Source organism: Triticum aestivum, chromosome 4D, assembly GCF_018294505.1.
Source record: "Triticum aestivum cultivar Chinese Spring chromosome 4D, IWGSC CS RefSeq v2.1, whole genome shotgun sequence".
In the NCBI taxonomy this organism is placed as follows: domain Eukaryota; kingdom Viridiplantae; phylum Streptophyta; class Magnoliopsida; order Poales; family Poaceae; genus Triticum; species Triticum aestivum.
Window position 1 is genome coordinate 20,363,042 of NC_057805.1, and position 20,924 is coordinate 20,383,965.

The window sequence follows — 20,924 nt, forward strand, 5'->3', positions numbered from 1 at the left end:
TGCCCACGAGGCCCCGGCCGGCCCCCTGGGCTCACGAACCTGGACGAATGTCCCCATTGGTCCCGGTTCGTGGTAGAACCGGGACTAATGGGCTGGCCAGGCCTCAACCAAAGCCCTGTTTTCTACTAGTGCTTGCTCATCATTGCGCTGTGGCAGTAGGCTGATTGTGTTTGGTGTTGGTGTTGGGGTTCGGTGGTGGGCTAGGCGCAATTTGTAGACAGTAAAGTATAAAGGCCACCCCGGGTACGAGTCGTCTGTAGTGTCAATCAAAACAGTAAATGTAGCTAGGAATTCCAGGGCCATTATTCCAATCAGATGTGATGGTCGTTGCTAACGCCAACATGACTCGCCTATGGACACTGCTTGCTGCTTGCTGATAGCCACATGAAAACGCAGAGCCGATGTTACTGAGCTCTTCAGAAAGAAACAGAAACATAATTAGAAGCAAATTTAAGCAGCTTATTTGTCCAACTGTTTAGTAATCCATGTTTGATTGGCACATTTTCCGGTCACATTAAACATAGAATTTCACCTCTTTGCACTAAGTCACACGTTGATAATTCGAGATACTCTATTTGTTGTATTTAAACACACAGTTCCATTCCACAAAACGCCATGTTAAAATCTTGTACCAAACATGAAAATCGGTTGATCTATTTCAACCATTCTAATTACTCGAGCATCATCACCAAAAATTTCTCCAGCAAGAGTTTATATGTTGGTGTTAGTGTTGTGGTATCCTGAGATCCTGGGAGAGCCAAGGAAAGTTTATCACTATTGTGCATAATAACAGATCCTTCAACTGAATTTGTATCTCCCCAACAATGAAATTTCTAAATAAATGAATATATTCTACGAACTGCTGGGTATCGGTGTCTTTCCAAAAAAAAAATTCCCTTAAGATGGGTTCAGTATAAGAAAAACACTCACGCTAATGGGTCGATTTTCAATTTGGTTGACTACCGCAATAAAATAAAAATAAAGCAGAGGCAACAACAGTGAAATTTTCGAATTAGTGAATATATTCTCCGAACTGCTGGCTGTTGGTATCTTTCCAAAATTTATTTAAGTCCTTTAAGATGGGTTCAGGGTAAGAACACTTACACTAATAGTCAGATTTCCAATTTGGTTTGACTAATTCTGCAACCCTACGTGCTTTAATTTGATTAATTCTGCAACCATTCGCCGACGTCGTCTCCTCTGTTTACATCCTAGCCCACAACCCAGGTGTATTATTTCATTTCCTTATTTACGGAAGCACTTCTATCTCTGCCAACATTTAATGCACCACATCCCAACATGCACCTCAACCGCTCGGATAAAGAGCACAGGTGTGCTCGTGGTCAGAAACACCGCATCCTATAAAGGCTGATGAGTACAGACTCGCAATACCATATTATGCAGGTGCTCCTTCACCGAGAATTCAGGTTCAATTGGGTTCCTCGATGAGATGTAGGGGGTCCTGGGTCTGATTCCGTGTCAATCTGGGAGTAGCGGCATAGGATTATGCGCATCAATTCATGATCCATAAGGGTGTTCCCGGCTAGCTGTTCCTTTGGAGCAACACCTGTTATTCGTATAAACCTACATACTTCATGGACAAGGGAATTCCTACAAAAGCATATGAACAAGTATTATCAACGCAGTATGTTTTAATGCAGACGTGTTTTAGTACATGTATGGGATAACTAGCCTGGATAGTTCTTGACCGGATGCAGAACTGAAGAACTGTATCAAAATTCAGAGGCACTTGCTTCAGGTTGGTATGGAACAACACCATTGTTGCATGGGTTAGTCTGGAAACCAGGGCAGAAGATATACTTTCGCCCTGTGAGCTTGTCTTGCGGTTGTCTAAGGCTTTAGATAAAAGTATCACGTAACTGTAGCATGGAATTATCTAAGGCTTCGGATAAAAGTAATAGTTGGATTATCAATATATGCATTATTTTTACAACCATACCTTGCAATTTGAGTATATACTGGAAATGTTTGAGAATGTAACCCCCAAATATCATGTTAGTTGGCAAAAAAATATCTTGTGATAGTCGATGGTAATAAGACATTTGGGAGGTCTACATTCAGGTGGTCTGAAATTGAAGCGCGCACAAGAAAGAGAATTTACTGCATTGTAGGGTGCATCCACTTCATGGTTGAAGAACTTAAAAAAATTCTGAGGTATAGCATTCTCACCTCACTTCCTGGTGCTGTCGGACGAGCATCTGGACACCGGAAACCACCAGTGAGGACACGACAGTCCTTTTGTGGTTTGAGGTTCGTTCTCTTGCCATCCAGCAACTGGCTCGAGATTTCTTGCAGCGAAAGATAATCTTGCGTGCCGAGTGCAAGTTCTGAGCAGTAGAGAAGAAGTTACTAACATTCTTGCCAACGCCAGCAGCTATATTGATCATCCTTCTACCTGTCCTGGTCCAACAGGTTGATGCGAGGAAGAACATCATGCTCCTTGTTAAACAAAGCGATATGTGAAGTGCGGATCTTTTGAACTGATATCCGCGAAAATCTCCATCGTCTTCCCTACATCGTCCTCTGCTTTGCTCATGGCTAATTTTCCCACATAGATTCTTCAGCGCCCGATTTGTGAAGGGAACATTCACCATCGACCCAAAAAAATGCCTACAACGATGCATACCATGGTTAGGATATGGTATTCATGCTGGTGACAAAAGACCTACTCTAACCCTGCAATCAACATGCAGCGGCTGATGTGAGTACAATACCACATATCCCCATTCCGCGGAGAAAATGTACAGATGCTGAAACCCTTAGATCTCTTCACATTCATCTATTTTTTGTTAACAATCAAAGTTTGGAATTTGCTCACAATTGCCTCGCCAAATTGCGCTTGGAACTTAAATAAACTCACAAGATTTTTACTATTTGTCCTCAGTACATCTTTTGTATACATTAATTTTTAAGCTAAATTTCATTGCTAAGTATGTTACTATACGATGTTCTTTAAAAGGGACTCCCGATGATAGTTGTGCCTTAGTGGATCGAGACTAAAGGTCGCATGTCAATGGTTAGCTTACGGCCAAGACATCCTACATCGCACATGAGTGCATTCAGGATTTTTAAAACCGAGGAATGCTTAATAGTGAAAGACTGGAGCAAAATTGTGAAGGATCGCAGAGAAGTACTAGGGGGCAGCAATCGGTAGCGCAGCCCACGATTAGGAGACAGGTTCATCTGCATGCTCCAATATAATGAATCAGGACTGCTACACATGTTCTATGCTATTTTACCTGAGAGAGAGCAGCAGGAGTGATTAGCTAGCTAGAATGAGTTTGAAGATGATGATGTGCTCCATTATGACTATGATGATTAAATAGCTAGTGTTGGTGGTAAGGACTATGATGATTATTAATAACTAGTGTTGGTGGTGATTACATAGCTACACCATGACTATGATGATTAAATAGTGGTAATGACTATGATAATTATTAGCTAGTATTGTTGGTGATGATATGATGTAAGATTTTTTTTATTAATAAGATGATAATGATGATGAGTTATTATATCATTGGGTGAAAGAACCTCGGATTAGTTTCAAGTGGATGGATCCTAAGTGATCAAGTCATGGATTATCGTGATAATCCATGACTTGATCACTTAGGATCCATCCACTTAAAATTAATCCGCGGTTCTGTCACCTAGTGATTTAATAACTCATTATGATGTAAAAACAATCTCTAAATTGCTACTGTATGAAAACTTGTATAAAGGTGTATGAATAACGACATAAAATAAGAAAATAGAATACCGAATAGTAGTAGCGCGGGCACTGAGATGCGCTAGTACTATTTACCAGTAGCGCGCGTTCCTCCACGCGCTACTACTAAGTAGATATAGCAGTAGCGCATGTCAACACAAGGTACTGCTAGCTTTTAGCTGTAGCGCTGTAGCAGTAGCGCACTTGCCCGCGCTACTGACAGGGTAAAAACCCGCACTGCTGCTAGGCTTTTCCCTAGTAGTGAACCTTCATGCTTACATGCAGAAGAAGGTATTAATATCATTTGGCTTCTGAACTTGTGCCTAGTTGTGCCCTTATTGGATATTATTGCTTCTATTGCAGAATAGGGAGAGAGGTGAGGGCGAACTGCGGCTCAATACCTTCACGGGATTATGTCTTTCCCGCATGTCAAAGAAACCTGAAGTGGAGTGGGTCAACTTAGGCTCTGGCTTGAGGATTGATGCATATAGTGGGAAGTTCAAGGAGCACAATGGGCCCGATTCTGATCCGGCCTCACAGGACATTGACGTTACGGTTTCCCTCCAGGCAGGACAAGGCAAGAAGGGTGTCCAGTTATATGTTGTTGATGGTGCCATCCGTAAGAAGGACATTCCAAAACTCGCCCACCTTCGTGCTACGACATCGAGCTCAGGTCCTGCTATAGAGCGTCGCCCACAGCCTGGGCTGCACATGATGCATCAATTTGAGGTATATTTTGCTTCATCGATCTTCCTTGTGATTTCTTCTTTGCATTGAAACAATGGTGAACTTGTTGTGATGGCATGTTGTAGGCCCGCCTAGAGGAAGAAACCAGGTTGCTGCAGGAAGAAACCAGGTTGCGGAAGGCGGCTCAGACCAATTCCCTCCTTCAACAGGAGCAAGCCATGAAAATGCAGCAAGCCCTCTTGCAACAACAGGAATTCATGGCCAAATAACAGGCAGCCCTGCTTGAGACGTTCACTCAGTTCAAAACTAATATGCAGGGTTCTACTCTGCCGGATCTTCCTCCTCTTCCGCCTCTTCCTACTTTCAGTTTGTAAGTCTTCTAACTTTTTAATTATGCATCTTACCATCATGCTTAAATATCATACATCTTGCCATCTTACCGTCTCATGCTTGAAGTGTTCTCAGTCGGGACAAGGCTCAAATAACTACGTGGTACCTGGATCCATACCTACCCAAGCAAGCCCAGTGACACCCACTACGGCTTCGACCTCCTTGCAACAATGATCACTCGAGGTAGTTGTCTATGTTTGTGCTTTTTACTTGTTCCAAGCTCTTTTAGAACTGCAACCACGGCCACAGGATCAGTGGCACTAAGCAGACCACCAAGCAACAATGATGTTTCCCAGTTCCAATCATATGGAGAAGTAAGCTAGAGAAAATGGACTAGCTAGTATCAAAGTATTAAAGCCAGTGGTATATGTCTGTTTTAAACATAGGTACACACCTTGAGAGCAGTGCCAAGCAAAAATGTTGACATTAGTACACCAGGACCAGCAAGTAAGAGCATCTGCGCCATGCATTTCTACAAAATAAGCATTTTAATATATTAGTAGACACAGAACAAAGACATATGCACCCCCAGTGCTAATATCACAACAGAAAATTGGCAGGGGAGTAGATCAACATAAGCACCAATACTGAAGAAACCAAATATGTGTGCTAACAGAGAACAATAGGAACTAAAGGTGGTTTGCATTGAGGCCATGGTTGTATCACACATGAGCATATGTGACTAACTGGATGGAAAAATATTAAGGATAATCAATGATATTAGCTGAGCAGAGAATTAGTTTGGCCTGTGAAGTTTTCTTGATGTTGGTTTGGTCGTTTCCTCTGTTCTAAAGAGCTGCCTTTTGTACCCAATGCAGCTCTGGCTCTGGGAGGGATCGAAAGAAATAAACAGCCATGTGTTCAACCACAGAGGAACTCGTGTTATCTGTGCTCACATCATCCAGAGTAAAACTTCAGTTTGGACCAAGGTATGAGCAGCAGTCCTGGGGTGCCTCTCCTCCGGCCCCGTTGACGGTGGGATACATGCTACGGTGGAGCTCATTGCATCTTTGAGGTTCAGCTTTGTGTGAACGAACTCATGCTTTTGTTTGTGAACCTTGCTGGATATGCATGCATGTTGTGAACCATGTTGGATATGTACGCATGCGTGGACTTCGAACTTATGGTCCTTCCGTTTGCGAACTATTGTTGCATATGTACGCATGTGTGGACTTTGGACTCATGGTCAATTTGTAATATATTGTTGTTGTGAAGCTTGGTTGGATATATATTGCTTGCTGGTTCTATATACTGCTGTATATATAAGCCATGTTGTCGCTGCATGCCCAAGCATGTAGGAAAAATGCTATTTGGCCTATAAACCGAGTGTCCCGCGACATAGCACCTGGCTTATAGACATGTTGTGCCACGGCGGCTGTATAAGCCGAGTACTCCAGGTGCAAGGGACCCGACTTATAGGCGTAAGCTGAGTACCCCAGCAACAAGGCACCCGGCTTATAGGCATGTCGTGGTAACTGGACACATAAGCCGAGTAGCCCAGTCAGGCACTCGGTTTATATTTAAACCGTGCAGCTAATTTTGGCACTCGGTTTATATTTAAACCGTGCGGCTCGCTTAGGCACTCGGTTTATATGTAAACCGTGCGGCACACTAGGGCACTCGGTTTATATTTAAACCGTGCAGCTCATCTAGGCACTCGGTGTATAGATAAAACGTGTAGCTTTCGTAGGCACTCAGTTTATATAGAAACCGTGTGGGACATGTAGGCACTCGGTTTATACAGACAGTGACACGTGGCTGTTATCTCCCGGCTGCCGTCATGTTACTTTAGTAAACCGAGAGCCTCCGAGAAACACACGGCTTATGCATAAACCGAGTGTTTTTGCACTGGCACTCGGCTTGTACCTTATAGCCAATCGGGTGTAAACCGTGCCATATAAGCTGGGAGTTTTACTCGGCTTACATGTAAACCAAGTTTATATTGATATAAGCCGAGTGCATTAGGTACACGGCTTTAATTTTTTTTCCTGTAGTGATTGTAGGTTTATAATCTGAATATTCATGAGTAGTAATTGAGTTTTTTTTAACTTTATTGCGCATGATTGTTATAGTTTTGTATTTGTCTCCGATCTATTCATTTGGGTTTGGCTATGAAGATTGTTTTATCTTCAATGGGAAAGGACATGGTAGTCACTGCCAAGTGGTCAGAAGAGGACATGTTCTAGCTTGTTTAGAGGGGAAGATGAAAGTCAAGGGACATAAACAGTGATGTAGACATTGCTGAAATATTAGGACAGCACAAGGAAATCACGAAAGCCTAGAAACATATAGAAGAAGCCTCAAACAATCACGAAAGCCTTTCTTACTACTTGGACTTGTCATACAACTCCTTCTCTGGGGCCCTTCCTAATGAAGTTGGTAGCTTGCCAAACCTTAACCAACTAATTTTATCAGGAAACCAGCTGTCTGGCAAGATACCCGATAGTATTCAAAATTGCATAGTGTTTGAACGACTATTCTTAGACAACAATTTATTTGAGGGTAGCATACCTCAGTCACTGAAGAATATAAAGGGGCTCAGTACACTAAATCTGACCATGAATCATTTATTTGGAAATATTCCCGAGTCCCTTGGTAGCATTGGAAACCTGCAGGAATTGTACCTGGCACACAACAACTTGTCAGGGTTAATCCCATCAGTTCTACAAAATTTGACATCATTGACTGAATTGGATATATCCTTCAATAATTTGCAAGGCGAGGTGCCAAATGAAGGTGTTTTTAGAAACATTACTAACTTAGATGTTGCTGGGAATGTCAATCTGTGTGGTGGTACACCTCAACTTCATTTGGCTCCATGTCCCATTAGCGACTTAATCAAGAACAAAAGAAAGATGACAAAGTCTCTTGTGATGTCTCTAGCGATAGCTGGAGCAATCTTGTTCACACTTTCAGTTATTCTTCTTGGTTGGATATCTTGCAAGAAGCTGAAACCAAGCCAGAAGACGTTAGCACAAAATTCAATTAATGGTGAACATTACAAGAGAATCCCCTATAATGCATTATTGAGAGGAACTGATGAATTTTCAGAAGCCAACTTGCTTGGGAGAGGAAGTTATGGTGCAGTTTATAAGTGTGTTTTGGACACTGAAGAAACAACATTGGCTGTGAAGGTGTTTAATCTTGGTCAATCAAGGCATGCCAAGAGTTTTGAGGCTGAATGTGAGGCCATGAGAAGGATACGACACCGTTCTCTAATTAAGATCATTACTTCTTGTTCGAGCATGAACCACGAAGGTCAAGAATTCAAGGCGTTGGTCTTTGAGTTCATGCCCAATGGTAACTTGGATGGTTGGCTTCATCCAAAATCACAACAACCAACAATAAACAACACACTCAGCCTTGCCCAGAGGCTTGGCATTGCTTTTGATATTGTGGACGCAGTAGAATATTTGCACAACTACTGTCAGCCATTGGTAATCCACTGTGATCTCAAGCCAAGCAACATCCTTCTTGCTGAAGACCTGAGCGCCCGAGTTGGGGACTTTGGCATATCAAGGATCCTTGAAGAAAATACAAGCGAGGGGATGCAGACTTCATATGGCTCAACAGGACTTAGAGGTTCCATAGGCTATGTTGCTCCAGGTGACTAAAACTCTTCTATTTATTTTTTACTTTTCGCTCGAATATGCCATGCTAAGCACAAAATTGTGCATAATTGCAGATTATGGAGAAGGCTGTGCTGTCTCAACCGCTGGTGATATTTATAGCCTTGGCATATTGCTGCTTGAGATGTTTACGGGAAGAAGCCCAACAGAAGGCACGTTCGGAGATTCATTGGGTCTGCATAAGTGTGTCGAGGATGCTATTCCAGATAGAGCCTTGGAGATAGCTGACCCGACAATGTGGTTGCACAACACAATAACACTACAAGTATTAGAATTCAGGAGTTATTGGTTTCAGTCTTGAGCCTTGGCATATCCTGCTCAAAGCAACATCCTCGTGACCGAGCATTGACAAGAGATGCAACAGCGGAGATGCAAGCAATCAGAGATGCACACCTCAAGTTCATAGGGGACCATGGAGCAGAACGAGAAGCCTCGACTCAAGAAATTCAGAGCAGCATTGAATAAACAAGCTGGCACAAGACATGATCCTGCATACTAAAAAAAATATGTGTCAGTTCAGTTGGTAATTGTTCACAGAGCTATGTATGTTGCTCTATAACTGTATCAAATAAATACAAGACCATGGTGTTGTGCAATGATAGCACAACAGCAGGTTGTAGGTAGATTAAAAAATGAAGCAGTGTAATTGTTTTCTCATTATCAAAACTGTACACATGGAGGCAACATTATTACTTCATGCTTCAGTAAACCTTAGGTTGCAGAGAGTTTCATTTTTTTTCTTATTAATCGCTTTTGTAAGCAGAAAGATCCAATTTTATCTGTTTATATCTAAAACAAAATGCTTCGGATCAGATTAAAAACGCTAGAATAATCACAAACATATGTTTCTTTTGCGTACAATCAGACTTTTTGTTAAAGTGCACATAGCGTCCATGTGCACAAACAAACTTGGGGTACAAACTAATGCGTATCCTGTCTTGAGGTAGTAAAATCTGATTCTCGAGAAAAAGCTATCTGTCAATAAAATAAACAGAAATCACAGGTTAGAAAGCATATCCTGTCTTGAGGTAGTAAAGTCAGGCTGCTTGTTCACAGAGTATATACTTTCCATCTGCAGAAACAGATACTAGAATTTAGAGCACAAGCAGCCTACCCAAAATCTGATTCTCAGAAAAATAAACCAATTTGTCCAAAAGATAATCAGAAATGATAGCTCGCTTTGGTGGATTTGTAGAGCGTGAGCCGCCTTGGTGGAGACGGCGGAGAAGAGGGGGCAGGAGGAGTTTCCTTCCCCCTCCATTGGTTGGCACCTCCTTGACTAGATTACGTACTGCAGATGATTGTTCAACTGGAATACGTCTTGGTAGCTGGCTCACGGATCCTATGAAATGCATTTGTGGTTGCTTTAGACTTCAGGGCAGAGCACCGCTCTAGAACATGGCACGCAACATAAGTAATATAATATCGAAATCTAAGCCACAACTTCCACGAATCCGGAACTATTGAACTGCAGCTGATTTCCAAGAGCAAAACGATTTCCCCCAGGCAAAATAGCTAAAATAATCGACTCAAGAAATACGTCAGCCGCCAAGCATTCCCTATCTACGTTGCACGGATACTTGGATACGTGTCGGATACGCGATAGGGGATACGCCCGATACGCCAATTTTCTAAAACCATGGATACGGGGATACGTTTATATATTAATTATTACAAATATGAAGAAAAATTTAAGGAGCTTCTAGGTCAAAGCATTCCTCAATACGATTACCTTTTCTTTTCTTGTACTTAGTCCACTTTCATTAATTGGCAGTGAGATTTGCCTAGGTTTGCTGTTCCAATCAATGCATCAACTCTCTCTTGCTCACCTTGCAATGGAACAAAAATATTGACAAACATGTTTTCACATGAACTCACGCCCATGTTGGGAATCTTCAAAAGGTGTGCCTTTATTATTGAGGGGCTTTCACGTCGAACGAGAGGTTTCAGGTCCAAAACGTATCGCAGAAGTATCCTAAGAGTATCAAACATTATTTTCTTTTTATAAATCAAAATATCGAGGGATTCTTACGGGATATGTATCGGGCAGTATTTGGGCAGTATCCGGCTAGATACGCGCACTTTCTGAAGTATCCGTGCAAACGTAGTTCCCTGTATGATAGAAAAATACCGTTCATATGTACTCCCTCTGTTCCTAAATGTAAGTCTTTTTAGACATTTCAAATGAACTACAACATACGGATGTACGTAGACCGTAGATTAGCGATATGTTCATTGATCGTATGCCGTAGCATATATAGAGAGTACAACGGCAAGGATATCTCAACTGTATCTGCTATACAAGAAAAGGATCGGGAGATATCCGTAGACTAGGAAACAATAAAAGAAGATGCTAGCTGCCTAAGTACGTGCGATCATGAGTATCTCAACCCCCCCCCCCCCCCCCCCGGCAGTCGATACATCGCGAGTGACGCAGAGACTGGACCGGAACTCCTCGAAGGTAGACGTCGGTAGTCCCTTGGTCATGACATCGGCGAACTGCTGAGCGGTGGGAACGTGTAGCACATGGATGCGGCCGAGAGCCACCTGTTCACGCACGAAGTGAATGTCCAGCTCGATGTGCTTCGTGCGACGATGATGAACGGGGTTGGTGGAGAGGTAAACAGCCGAGACGTTATCACAGTACACAAGAGTGGCACGTGAAACGTCATGATGGAGCTCCTGAAGAAGTTGCCGTAACTAGGAGCACTCGGCAACGGCGTTGGCAACAGCTCTATACTCTGCCTCAGCACTGGAATGAGAGACCGTATGCTGTCGTTTCGACGACCAGGAGATGAGGGATGTCCCCAAGTAAATGCAGTAACAAGAGGTGGAACGACGGGTATCCGGAGAGCCAGCCCAGTCAGCATCAGAGTAAGCGACCATGTCGGTGGAGGAGGATGCTGTCTAGGTGAGCCCAAGGGACATAGTGTCGCGGATGTAGCGTAGAATCCGCTTCACCAAGTTCTAGTGACTATCACTGGGAGCATGCATGTCTAGACACAGCTGCTGGACGGCATACTGCAAATCCGGTCGTGTGAGGGTTAAGTACTGAAGGGCGCCGACAATAGACCGGTAGAACGGGCCATCTGGTGCTGGAGAACCCTCAAGCGCGGAGAGTTTGGCCTTCGTGTCAACAGGAGTGGCAGCGGGTTTGCAGTTAAGCATGCCAACGCGCTCCAGAAGCTCATGGGTGTACTTTTGTTGATGAAGGAAAAACCCGTCGGAGCGCCGAATGACCTCAGTGCCGAGGAAGTAATGAAGCGGCCCCAAATCCTTCATGGCAAATTCGGTGCTGAGACGAGCAGTGAGCTGGTCGAGAAGTTGCGCCGAAGAGGCCGTGAAGATGATGTCGTCGACGTAGAGTAGGAGATAAGCAATCGCCGGACCATGATGGTACACGAACAGGATGGCGTCGGAGCGAGTAGCTCGGAAACCTAACCGGTGAAGGAAAGCGGCGATGCGCTGGTACCAGGCTCTCGGCGCCTTCTTCAGCCCATAAAGGGACCGAGAGAGCAGGCACACGTGATCAGGATGATCGGCGTCGACAAAGCCAATGGGCTGCTGGCAATACACCTGTTCTGCGAGATGGCTGCGGAGGAACGCGTTGGAGACGTCCAGCTGATGAACCGGACAGGCACGAGACACCACAAGCTGAAGGACGGTGCGGATCGTGCCCGGTTTGACGACCGGAGCGAAGGTGTCGGTGAAGTCAACTCCGGCGCGTTGCCGAAAGCTGCGAACCACCCAGCGAGCTTCATAACGCTCAAGGGTGACGTCAGGACGCGTCTTGTGCCGGAAGACCCACTTCCCGCTAATGTTATTGGCATGGCGGGGAGGTGGGATGAGCTGCCACGTACGATTGCGTTGTAACGCATCGAACTCCTCCTGCATGGTGGCAAGCCAGTTGGGGTCAAGAAGAGCGGCCCGAACGGACGATGGACGGGGCCGCAGGTGGCGAGTCCGGGGTGGCTACAGATGAGGCCGCAGGTGGCGGGCCTGGGGCGGCTGCGGACGGGGCCGCAAGTGGCCCTCGTGAGCCAAGTGCGGACGAGGGTAGAGCCAAGGCACCCGAGACGGAGGCGCGCGACCCCGAGGCCGAAGAGGTGGCCGAGTCCGCGGAGTTGCCTGGCGCCCAAACATGCGAGGCACTCTGTACGGACACAGAGTCACCAAGATCGGAGAGGGCCGGACGGGTGTGGCCGCCGCGAGGGGGCGACAACACGGCAGGAGGCCCGCCGAGGAGAGGCGGGGTCGACGAAGTCGGTCCGTCCGAGAGAGGTACCTGCTGAAACAGAAACACTTTTTCATCAAAGTAAACTTGCCTCGAAGTGATCACCCGATGAGAGGACGGGGTCGTAGCACCGGTAGCCCTTTGTGTTGGAGGGGTACCCAATAAAGATGCAGGCGAGAGACCGCGGAGCAAGCTTATGGGGGGCGGTGGAGTCGGTGCTAGGATAGCAGAGGTAGCCAAAGATGCGAAGATCGTCGTAGGATGGAGGAGTGCCATAGAGCAACTGATGTGGCGCATAATTCCAGCGAACACGACATGCCTGGATGTTGACAAGGAGAGTCGCGGTGGCGAGAGCATCGGGCCAGAACCGAGGCGGGATGTTGGCATGGAACAGGAGGGTACGGACGCAATCGTTGAGAGTGCGAAGTACACGCTCTGCCCGCCCGTTTTGCGGCGAGGTGTAAGGACATGTTAGACGAAAAACAGTACCATGTGTGGCGAGTAGGTTGCGGACAGCAAGACTATCGAACTCTTTCCCATTGTCTGTTTGAAACGCAAGATTGGGTCGACGAAAGTGCATAGAGAGAAATGAGTAAAAAAATGTAAGTGTTAAGAGAACATCCGATTTCTGCCCAAGGGGAAAAGTCCACACATAATGCGTAAAATCGTCTATGATGACAAGATAATAGAGATAGCCAGAGTTGCTCGCAATGGGCGATGTCCAAACATCGCAATGTATCAACTGAAAATGATAAGCCGCAATAGTGGTAGAGTTGCTAAAGGGTAGACGCACGTGTTTGCCAAAACGGCAGGCATGACAAGTATGGTCATCGACCTTATTACAAGTGAAAGAAAAACTACGAAGTATATGACGGAGCGTGGCGTGATTAGGGTGACCCAAACAAGCATGCCAGAGGTCCACACCGGCGGAGAAGGCGACGGGGGCGGCGTCGGTGGAGGATGGTGGGTGGACCGGGTAGAGGTCATCCGGGCTGTCACATCGGTGAAGAACCATCCGGGAACGGGCGTCCTTCATAGAAAAACCACAACCGTCAAATTCAACCGTAGTCGGATTTTCACGAGTAAAACGGCGAACAGAGACCAGATTTTTGATTAAGTCAGGAGAAACTAAGATATGAGACATATTAATAGGTGTACTAGAAGACGGAAAAGAGGTAGAACCAATATGTGTAATGGGAAGGGAAGAGCCATCGCCGAGAGTGATGCGACTGGCGGTGTTGGTGGGACATGCGTGTGGTAGCTCCGGAGTCCATAAACCAGTCGCCGCCACCGGTGTAAGTGTTGGGCGAGGATGTCGGCGTTGCGGATGACTTCGGCGGGGATGGGGTCAGGGCCGGCGAATGGGTTGGACCGTTGGGTGGCGCCAGACATGGGGGAGGAGGAGGAGGAGTCAGCGAGGGGGTCGTAGGAAGCAAACGACATGGTTGAGGTTTAGGGTTCGGGTGGAGGTGGAGGGAGAGGTGGGGCGGCGGCTGCAAAGGAGGGCGGCGGCCGGGATGGGATGCGGCGGCCGGGATGGGATGCGGCGGCAGGAGGGACTGCGGCGGCAGGGAGCGGCGGTGGCAGCTGGGCGGCGGCGGCGGCAGCGGCGAAAGCGTTAGGAAATAAACGCGGTATCTAATACCATGTAGATTAGTGATATGTTCATTGATCGTATGCCGTAGCATATATATATATAGAGTACAAGGGCAAGGATATCTTAACCGTATCCGCTATACAAGAAAAGGATTGGGAGATATCCGTAGACTAGGAAACAATAAAAGAAGCTAGTCCACGGGGCTCATACTTCAACGCTGCAGCGCTTGATACTCGGACCTAAGTACATGCGATCATGAGTATCTTAATATAGACATATTTTAGAGTGTAGATTCACTCATTTTACTTCATATGTAGTCACTTGTTGAAATCTCTATAAAGACTTATATTTGGGTACGGAGAGAGTACTAGTTATCTATTTCGATCTTGCGCTAACGATTCAGTGTGGTAATCCTAACTTTCACCATTTCACGTATTCCCTCTGTAGAAGTCTTATAGTGTATTAGTGTGGAAAAGCTCCAGAGGCAGGGGGTCTGAGATTAAACTTCTGAACATACCATACACATGATCGATATGCTTTGCCTACCGAACGTATAGCAAACCATGTATCTATGCATGCAGGTAGAAGTAGTGTATACAGGGATCACTTTTAAAAAAAAGTCAGCCTCCTCCCGCAACCTTCCAATTTCAAATTAAATTCTGTGGTTCAGGCGGTGTAAGCCCACCGTAGCAACGTAAAAAAAAAATGAAATACTGAACACAACAAAGTCTGCGCGCAAAATGAAATCTATATCTATACCTAATATTAAAGAAAGGTGTGTTTCTACGATTTTTTGGTCTGTTCACCTTCGAAAAGAAGAAAAATAATATCTGAGATGGTACTAAATTTGTGTGTGTCTTTTTTCTTTAGACGAAAATTTGTGTGTATCCATCTAGTACATAAGGAAAAAAAGTTTGTCCACTACTACGTACAGGCCCCGCCTGCTGCGGCCCAGCGAATAGTCCGAGGTTACCTTATTTGCTGCACGGTGCGGCAAATAGTCCGAGGTTTGCACGGGCCACCAAGACTGGGCCGGCAAGTATAAGATTTTCTGTATTTTTTTATATTTCTCCTTTTCTAATTTCTTTTTTCCTTTTTCATTTTTTTCAATTTTAGTTTTCATTTTATTTCTAAATTTAATATTTTCTAAAATAACTCAGAATTTCAAAATTTGTTCATGTTATTGAAAAATATCCGTTCCATTTTCGGAATACATTCATAAATTTAAATTTTTGTCTCGTTTAAGAATTTTTTGAAAATTGAAAAATGTTACCATTTTCAGAAAATATTTGTATTTTTGAAAAAAGTCATGAATTTTGAAAAAATATACTTAGTTATTTCCATTTTCAAAAACATTCCTATTTTAGTGAAAGATAAAAAACAAAATAATTTTAGCATTTAAAAAACATTTTCTAAATAATTCTGAATATTCAAAACATATTCCCATTTTTTATATTTTTTGAAATTTTTTAAAAAATGTTCCTATTTTCAATGCACCTTTTTTTTGAATTTTTACTCATGCCTTGCACACACAGGCCATTTCAGTGCCTGCCAGAGTCCTGGCAGAGATCAACCCTAATATAGAAGGGGCATTCATGCCTGGTTATGCGCTGATTATGCTAATTAAACAGGATTTATGCTCTACAGTTAGTAATTCATCCGGTTACGCCCTCGTATGAGAGAGTGGTCGAAGCAACTGTGCTCTGAAGGTCGCTGGACAGCCACCAAATGAGGGGGCAGGAACAACCCCGAGATGGAGGTGGACTCGGAAAAAGGCATTCGTTGGGTGGTCGCCGCAACGCCTACCAACACAACATTATCCAGATCTCAGAGGACGAGCATGACCCGGCAGAAGACTGCAGCTCCACGCTGCGGAGATAGTTTTTGGTGGACACATCAATTATCTCTCCCATTATTTCACACAAAAACAATTCTCTCCCGTTGCACCGTTATGCATATGTGCTAGTACCTTTAAAGACATCCTAGGTCTCAAAAAAATAATTAAATGTCGTAAAGATCGTCATTGGAACATATATAGTATAAAAACAGAAAAATCAGCTTCCCCTGGAAAGAAACTCCATGACCAAAAAAAGAGAGTTGCATCATGAGGGTAAACAAACTACACTTAATACAGAGCATCTGCCGATCGACAACTCAGGTGATTGACTGAGATTAATTACCGGAAAATGAACAGGAATGTTGCAAATTCAGTGCAGCTGCTCAAGTAACTATTGGTTAAAATTGTCAAAGTTACTGATCAAGTCTGCAGCTAGGTCTGAGATCCATAGTTATTAGCTCATTGCCAAGCAAGTCAAAAAGAGGACCAAGTCTACATCATGACCAAGTATGTGAACGAATACGTAAATAGCGATTTTGGCTTTGTTTAGATATTAGCACAGCACTTGCAACACGCACATGAGCAAGTAAGCTAAGCTAGTACATATATGGAACTTGCTAATGTTACTTGGCAACCAAACCAAGAGCACAAGAGGAACACACCAATATGTGCCATTGCCATGACACTGTTATGATCAATTTTTGCCATCTCTATGACCGTTGTTGCTAGTGCTGGTGATGACGTTGCACTGCTTGCTTTTTTTTCGCGAATGCGCAAAAGTACAGCGATGGCGGCTCGCTGGCCTCCTGGAACGACAACAGCGACTACTGCAGCTGGGAAGGTGTGGAGTGCAGCCACTGAAAGAGGCCTGCGCGGGTGGTGGCGCGCACCGGCCTCACCGGACTGCTCTCCCTAGCCCTCGAGATTCTCACGTTCCTGTATACACTTGATCTGGGGTCCAACTCGCTCCACGGAGACATTCCGGGAAGCCTCGGCCGCCTTCACCCGCCTACGAACACTACACTTGAACGACAACTCCTTCTCTAGCACAATCCATGAGTTCCATTGTCAGCAAGGAAAAAATAAGACGACATCATAACAAGCTTGTGGGTCGCATCCCTCCCGAGCTCGGCGAAAAGCTCATGTCCCTGACTGCAAACTTCCTCAAGGAGAACAGCTTCACAGGGCCCATACCGGCATCACTGGCCAACATGTCCTATCTACAATTCCTTGATCTCTCCTATAACCGGCTCGTGGGCTCAATCGCACCAGGGATTGGCAACATCCAGAACGTGCAAGTATTAATACTGTCCACAAACAACCTCTCTGGTATGCTTCCACCTTCTTTCTACAACTTGTCGTCACTGTCTCTTTGGGTCGGGCTCAGTATGATGTACGGAAGCATTCCAACTGATATCGGAAGTAACTTCCCCAAGATGAAAGGTCTTGGCTTGGGTAGAAATCACTTCACGGGAACAATCCCTTCCTCAATATCTAATCTATCGTTCCTAGTAGATCTTTACCTGCGGGAGAATAGGTTTAGTGGCTATGTGCCTCCCTCTTTGGGAAGGCTAGGAGCTCTCCAATATCTAAACTTGGCTGACAATGAGCTTGAAGCGAATGACAACAATGGGTGGGAATTTATCACTTCTATGGCAAACTAGACACAACTATAGAAACTGCTCCTTGGAGGTGACTATTTTGGAGGAAAATTACCTGGATCAATTGTGAACCTCTCGACATCTCTCAAGAACTTATACTTAGTACACAATAGGATCTCTGGGAGTATTCATGTGGACATAGGCAATTTGGTTGCGCTCAAAAGGCTTGTGATAGCGAATACTTCCATATCCGGAGTGATTCCCGAGAGTATTGGTAAGCTAAAGAACTTGATTGAACTAGGCTTGTACAAGAATAGCTTATATGGCCTTATACCTCCATCCCTAGGAAATATTTCATAGTTAAACAGGCTTTATGCATACTATGGAAACTTGGAGGGACCGATTCCAGCAAGCCTTGGGGAGTTGAAAAACCTCTTTGTACTAGATCTGTCAACAAACTACAGATTGAATGGTTCAATACCCAAAGAGATTTTAAATTGCTTGGCCTTTCTTTGTACTTGGACTTGTCCTATAATTCCCTTTCTGGATCCCTTCCTAATGAAGTTGGTAGCTTAACAAACCCTAACCAGTTGATTCTATCAGGAAACCAGCGGTCTGGTGACATACCCGACGTTATTCAAAATTGCAAGGTGTTGGAGTTGTTATTACTAGACAATAACTCATTCGACGGAAGCATACCTCGATCACTGATAAATATAAAGGGGCTCAGAAAACTGAACCTGACCATGAATAAGTTCTCTCGTATTATTCATGAGGCACTTGGTAGTATTGAAAACTTAAGAGAACTATACATTGCACACAACAACTTATCAGGGTCAATCCCTGTGGTTCTACAAAATTTGACATCATTGTACAAATTGGATTTATCCTTCAATAATCTACAAGGCAAGGTGCCAGATGAAGGTGCTTTCAGAAACATCACTTACTTACACTACTGGACTCGACATATACGCCGAGTGCCACGGACACTCGGCAAAGGGCCAAAACCTTCCGGGAAAGCCTTTGCCGAGTGCTACACTCGGCAACAGCCACCCGGCTTGCACCTCTCAGGCAAACAGAAATATGCTGGGAGCCAGGACACGGGCACTCGGCAAAGTGTTTGCCGAGAGGCAAATAGTAACACTCGGCAAAATAAACTAGCTAACGGACAACAACCCAGGACGGCAGTTGCCACGTGTCAGGTGCTGACATGTGTGTCCGCGTTAACACGCCGAGGGCAATCTTTGCCGAGAACCACCCCCGGCAAAGGGAGCCAATACCAGTGCGCCATGTGTTAGCTCCTGACATGTGGGTCCGCATTAACACGCCGAGGGCCATCTTTGCCGAGAGCTACCCTCAGCAAAGAGAGCCAGTAGGAGGGCGCCACGTATCGGCTCCTGACATGTGGATCCACGTTAACACGCTGAGGGCCATCTTTGCCGAGAGACACCCTCGGCAAAAAGAGCCAATACCGGTGCGCCACGTGTCAGCTCCTGACATGTGGGTCCACGTTAACACACCGAGGGCCATCTTTTCTAAGAGCCACCCTCGGCGAAGAGAGCCAATAGGAGTGTGCCACGTGTCAGCTCCTGACATGTGGGTCCGAGTTAACACGCCGAGTGCCATCTTTGACGAGAGCCACTCTCGGCAAAGAGTGCCAATAGGAGTGCGCCACATATTAGCTCCTGACATGTGGGTCCATGTTAACACGCCGAGGGCCATCTTTGCCGAGAGCCACTCTAGGCAAAGAGAGCCAGTAGGAGTTCGCCACGTGTCAGCTCCTGACATGTGCGTCTGAGTTAGCACGCCGAGCGCCATCTTTGCCAAGAGCCACTCTCGACAAAGAGAGCCAATAGGAGTGCGCCACGTGTCAGCTCCTGGCATGTGGGCCCGTGTTAACACGCCGAGGGCCATCTTTGCTGAGAGCCACTCTCGGCAAAGAGAGCCAGTAGCAGTGCGCCACGTGTCAGCTCCTGACATGTGGGTCCGCGTTAACACGCTGAGGGCCATCTTTGCCGAGAGTCCCTCTCGGCAAACCTTGTACTTTTACCGAGAGTACTCTCGGTAAAGTTATCAGCGGCGCTATAGGTTGACACCCTTTGCCGAGAGCCCTCTCGGTAAAAGTTCCAGTTTCACCGTCTATGCCGAGAGACCCTCTCGGTCTTGTTGTGCCCAGCAGCCTTTTTTGGCGTTTTTGTTTCTTTCCTGCAGCAAAACATATACAGCAGTAGCATATAGTTCATCACACATAGAACATGTCACATATAGGCATCATTGAACAAAGAAAGCATTGATTCTCAAGAACATCCCACATAAAAGAAATAGTGCATGAAAGGTGCAATAGCTGTCAAGCACACTCGACTACCACAAGTTTGCAAGTCTCAAGATCACACAAGATGCAATAGTTCTCAAGCACATACACGGAACAGTTTCAAACACAACATAACATGAAGTTCACATGGTTTTGGAGATCGGAGTGGTATCATCAACATCTTTTGTGGCGTTTGCTTCCTCAACTCCACCAACTTGAGGTGGAACTACTGGAACATTGTTCGACCCTTGTGATGGATTGAGCTATGATGAATAGAACCAATAATGAGATGAATGCATATGGTAATGCCGAAAATGGTGATAGAAATAGTTTGAACGAAACTCACAATGTTCCATTTTGGCATCGGTGGTATCTCTCGCACTTGTTTGCCTTGCATGGAATAAAGATTGGCCACCATATGCTGCAAAGTCTTCACTAGATCATCTTGTGCCTTCAGCTTAGCCCGGTCATCATCTCGTTCTTTCTGGGTGTCAATCAGTCGAGTCTACAATATGGCAATGCAAATGTCATTCGTGTTGAAATGCAAACATACAGGACCATGAAGGATCAATGAAGAAGCGCTGACCTGAATATCCTCAATAATGGTCGTGGTATGTGGTACGTGACGCTCTATGGTAGGAGTAGAGCTAGTACTCATAGCACGGAGCATGTCGACTCTCAGAAGGGAGGAGATTATGACAAAATCGAGGTGAACCGCCATCCGGCCATTCGGTCTACCGCCTGTCGTGGCAATGGCCACAAGATGGTCAAATGGCCACACGTGAGGATCAACCTCTTGCCCGTATGCCTCCTTCAATTTTTTGGTGTAGTTCTCCCCATCTGACCAGGCTTTAGAGTTGATCCAGTACCTCTCCGGGTGGAGAGGCTCCCTATCCTTGTCGTCTTTGGTA

General features: G+C 45.2%; 2 protein-coding genes across 2 annotated transcripts; both read left to right on the forward strand.

The window, feature by feature from the left end:
* The first annotated feature begins 7,362 nt into the window (after nucleotides 1–7,362).
* LOC123099473 (putative receptor-like protein kinase At3g47110) lies at nucleotides 7,363–8,734 on the forward strand. Its single transcript, XM_044521622.1, has 2 exons — nucleotides 7,363–8,410; nucleotides 8,490–8,734. The coding sequence occupies exons 1-2, from the start codon at nucleotides 7,363–7,365 to the stop codon at nucleotides 8,732–8,734; spliced, it is 1,293 nt and encodes a 430-aa protein (XP_044377557.1).
* An 8,422-nt stretch (nucleotides 8,735–17,156) lies between these two features.
* On the forward strand, nucleotides 17,157–17,765 carry LOC123100315 (receptor-like protein 34). Its single transcript, XM_044522258.1, has one exon. It carries the CDS (start codon nucleotides 17,157–17,159, stop codon nucleotides 17,763–17,765), a length of 609 nt encoding a protein of 202 aa, XP_044378193.1.
* Nucleotides 17,766–20,924: the final 3,159 nt, after the last annotated feature.

Coding starts and splice junctions, on each gene's coding strand:
- LOC123100315 (XM_044522258.1), top strand. CDS start 17,157: ATGAGTTCCATTGTCAGCAAGGAAAAAATAAGACGACATCATAACAAG.
- LOC123099473 (XM_044521622.1), top strand. CDS start 7,363: ATGAATCATTTATTTGGAAATATTCCCGAGTCCCTTGGTAGCATTGGA. Junction 8,411..8,489: donor CATAGGCTATGTTGCTCCAG/GTGACTAAAACT, acceptor GCATAATTGCAG/ATTATGGAGAAGGCTGTGCT.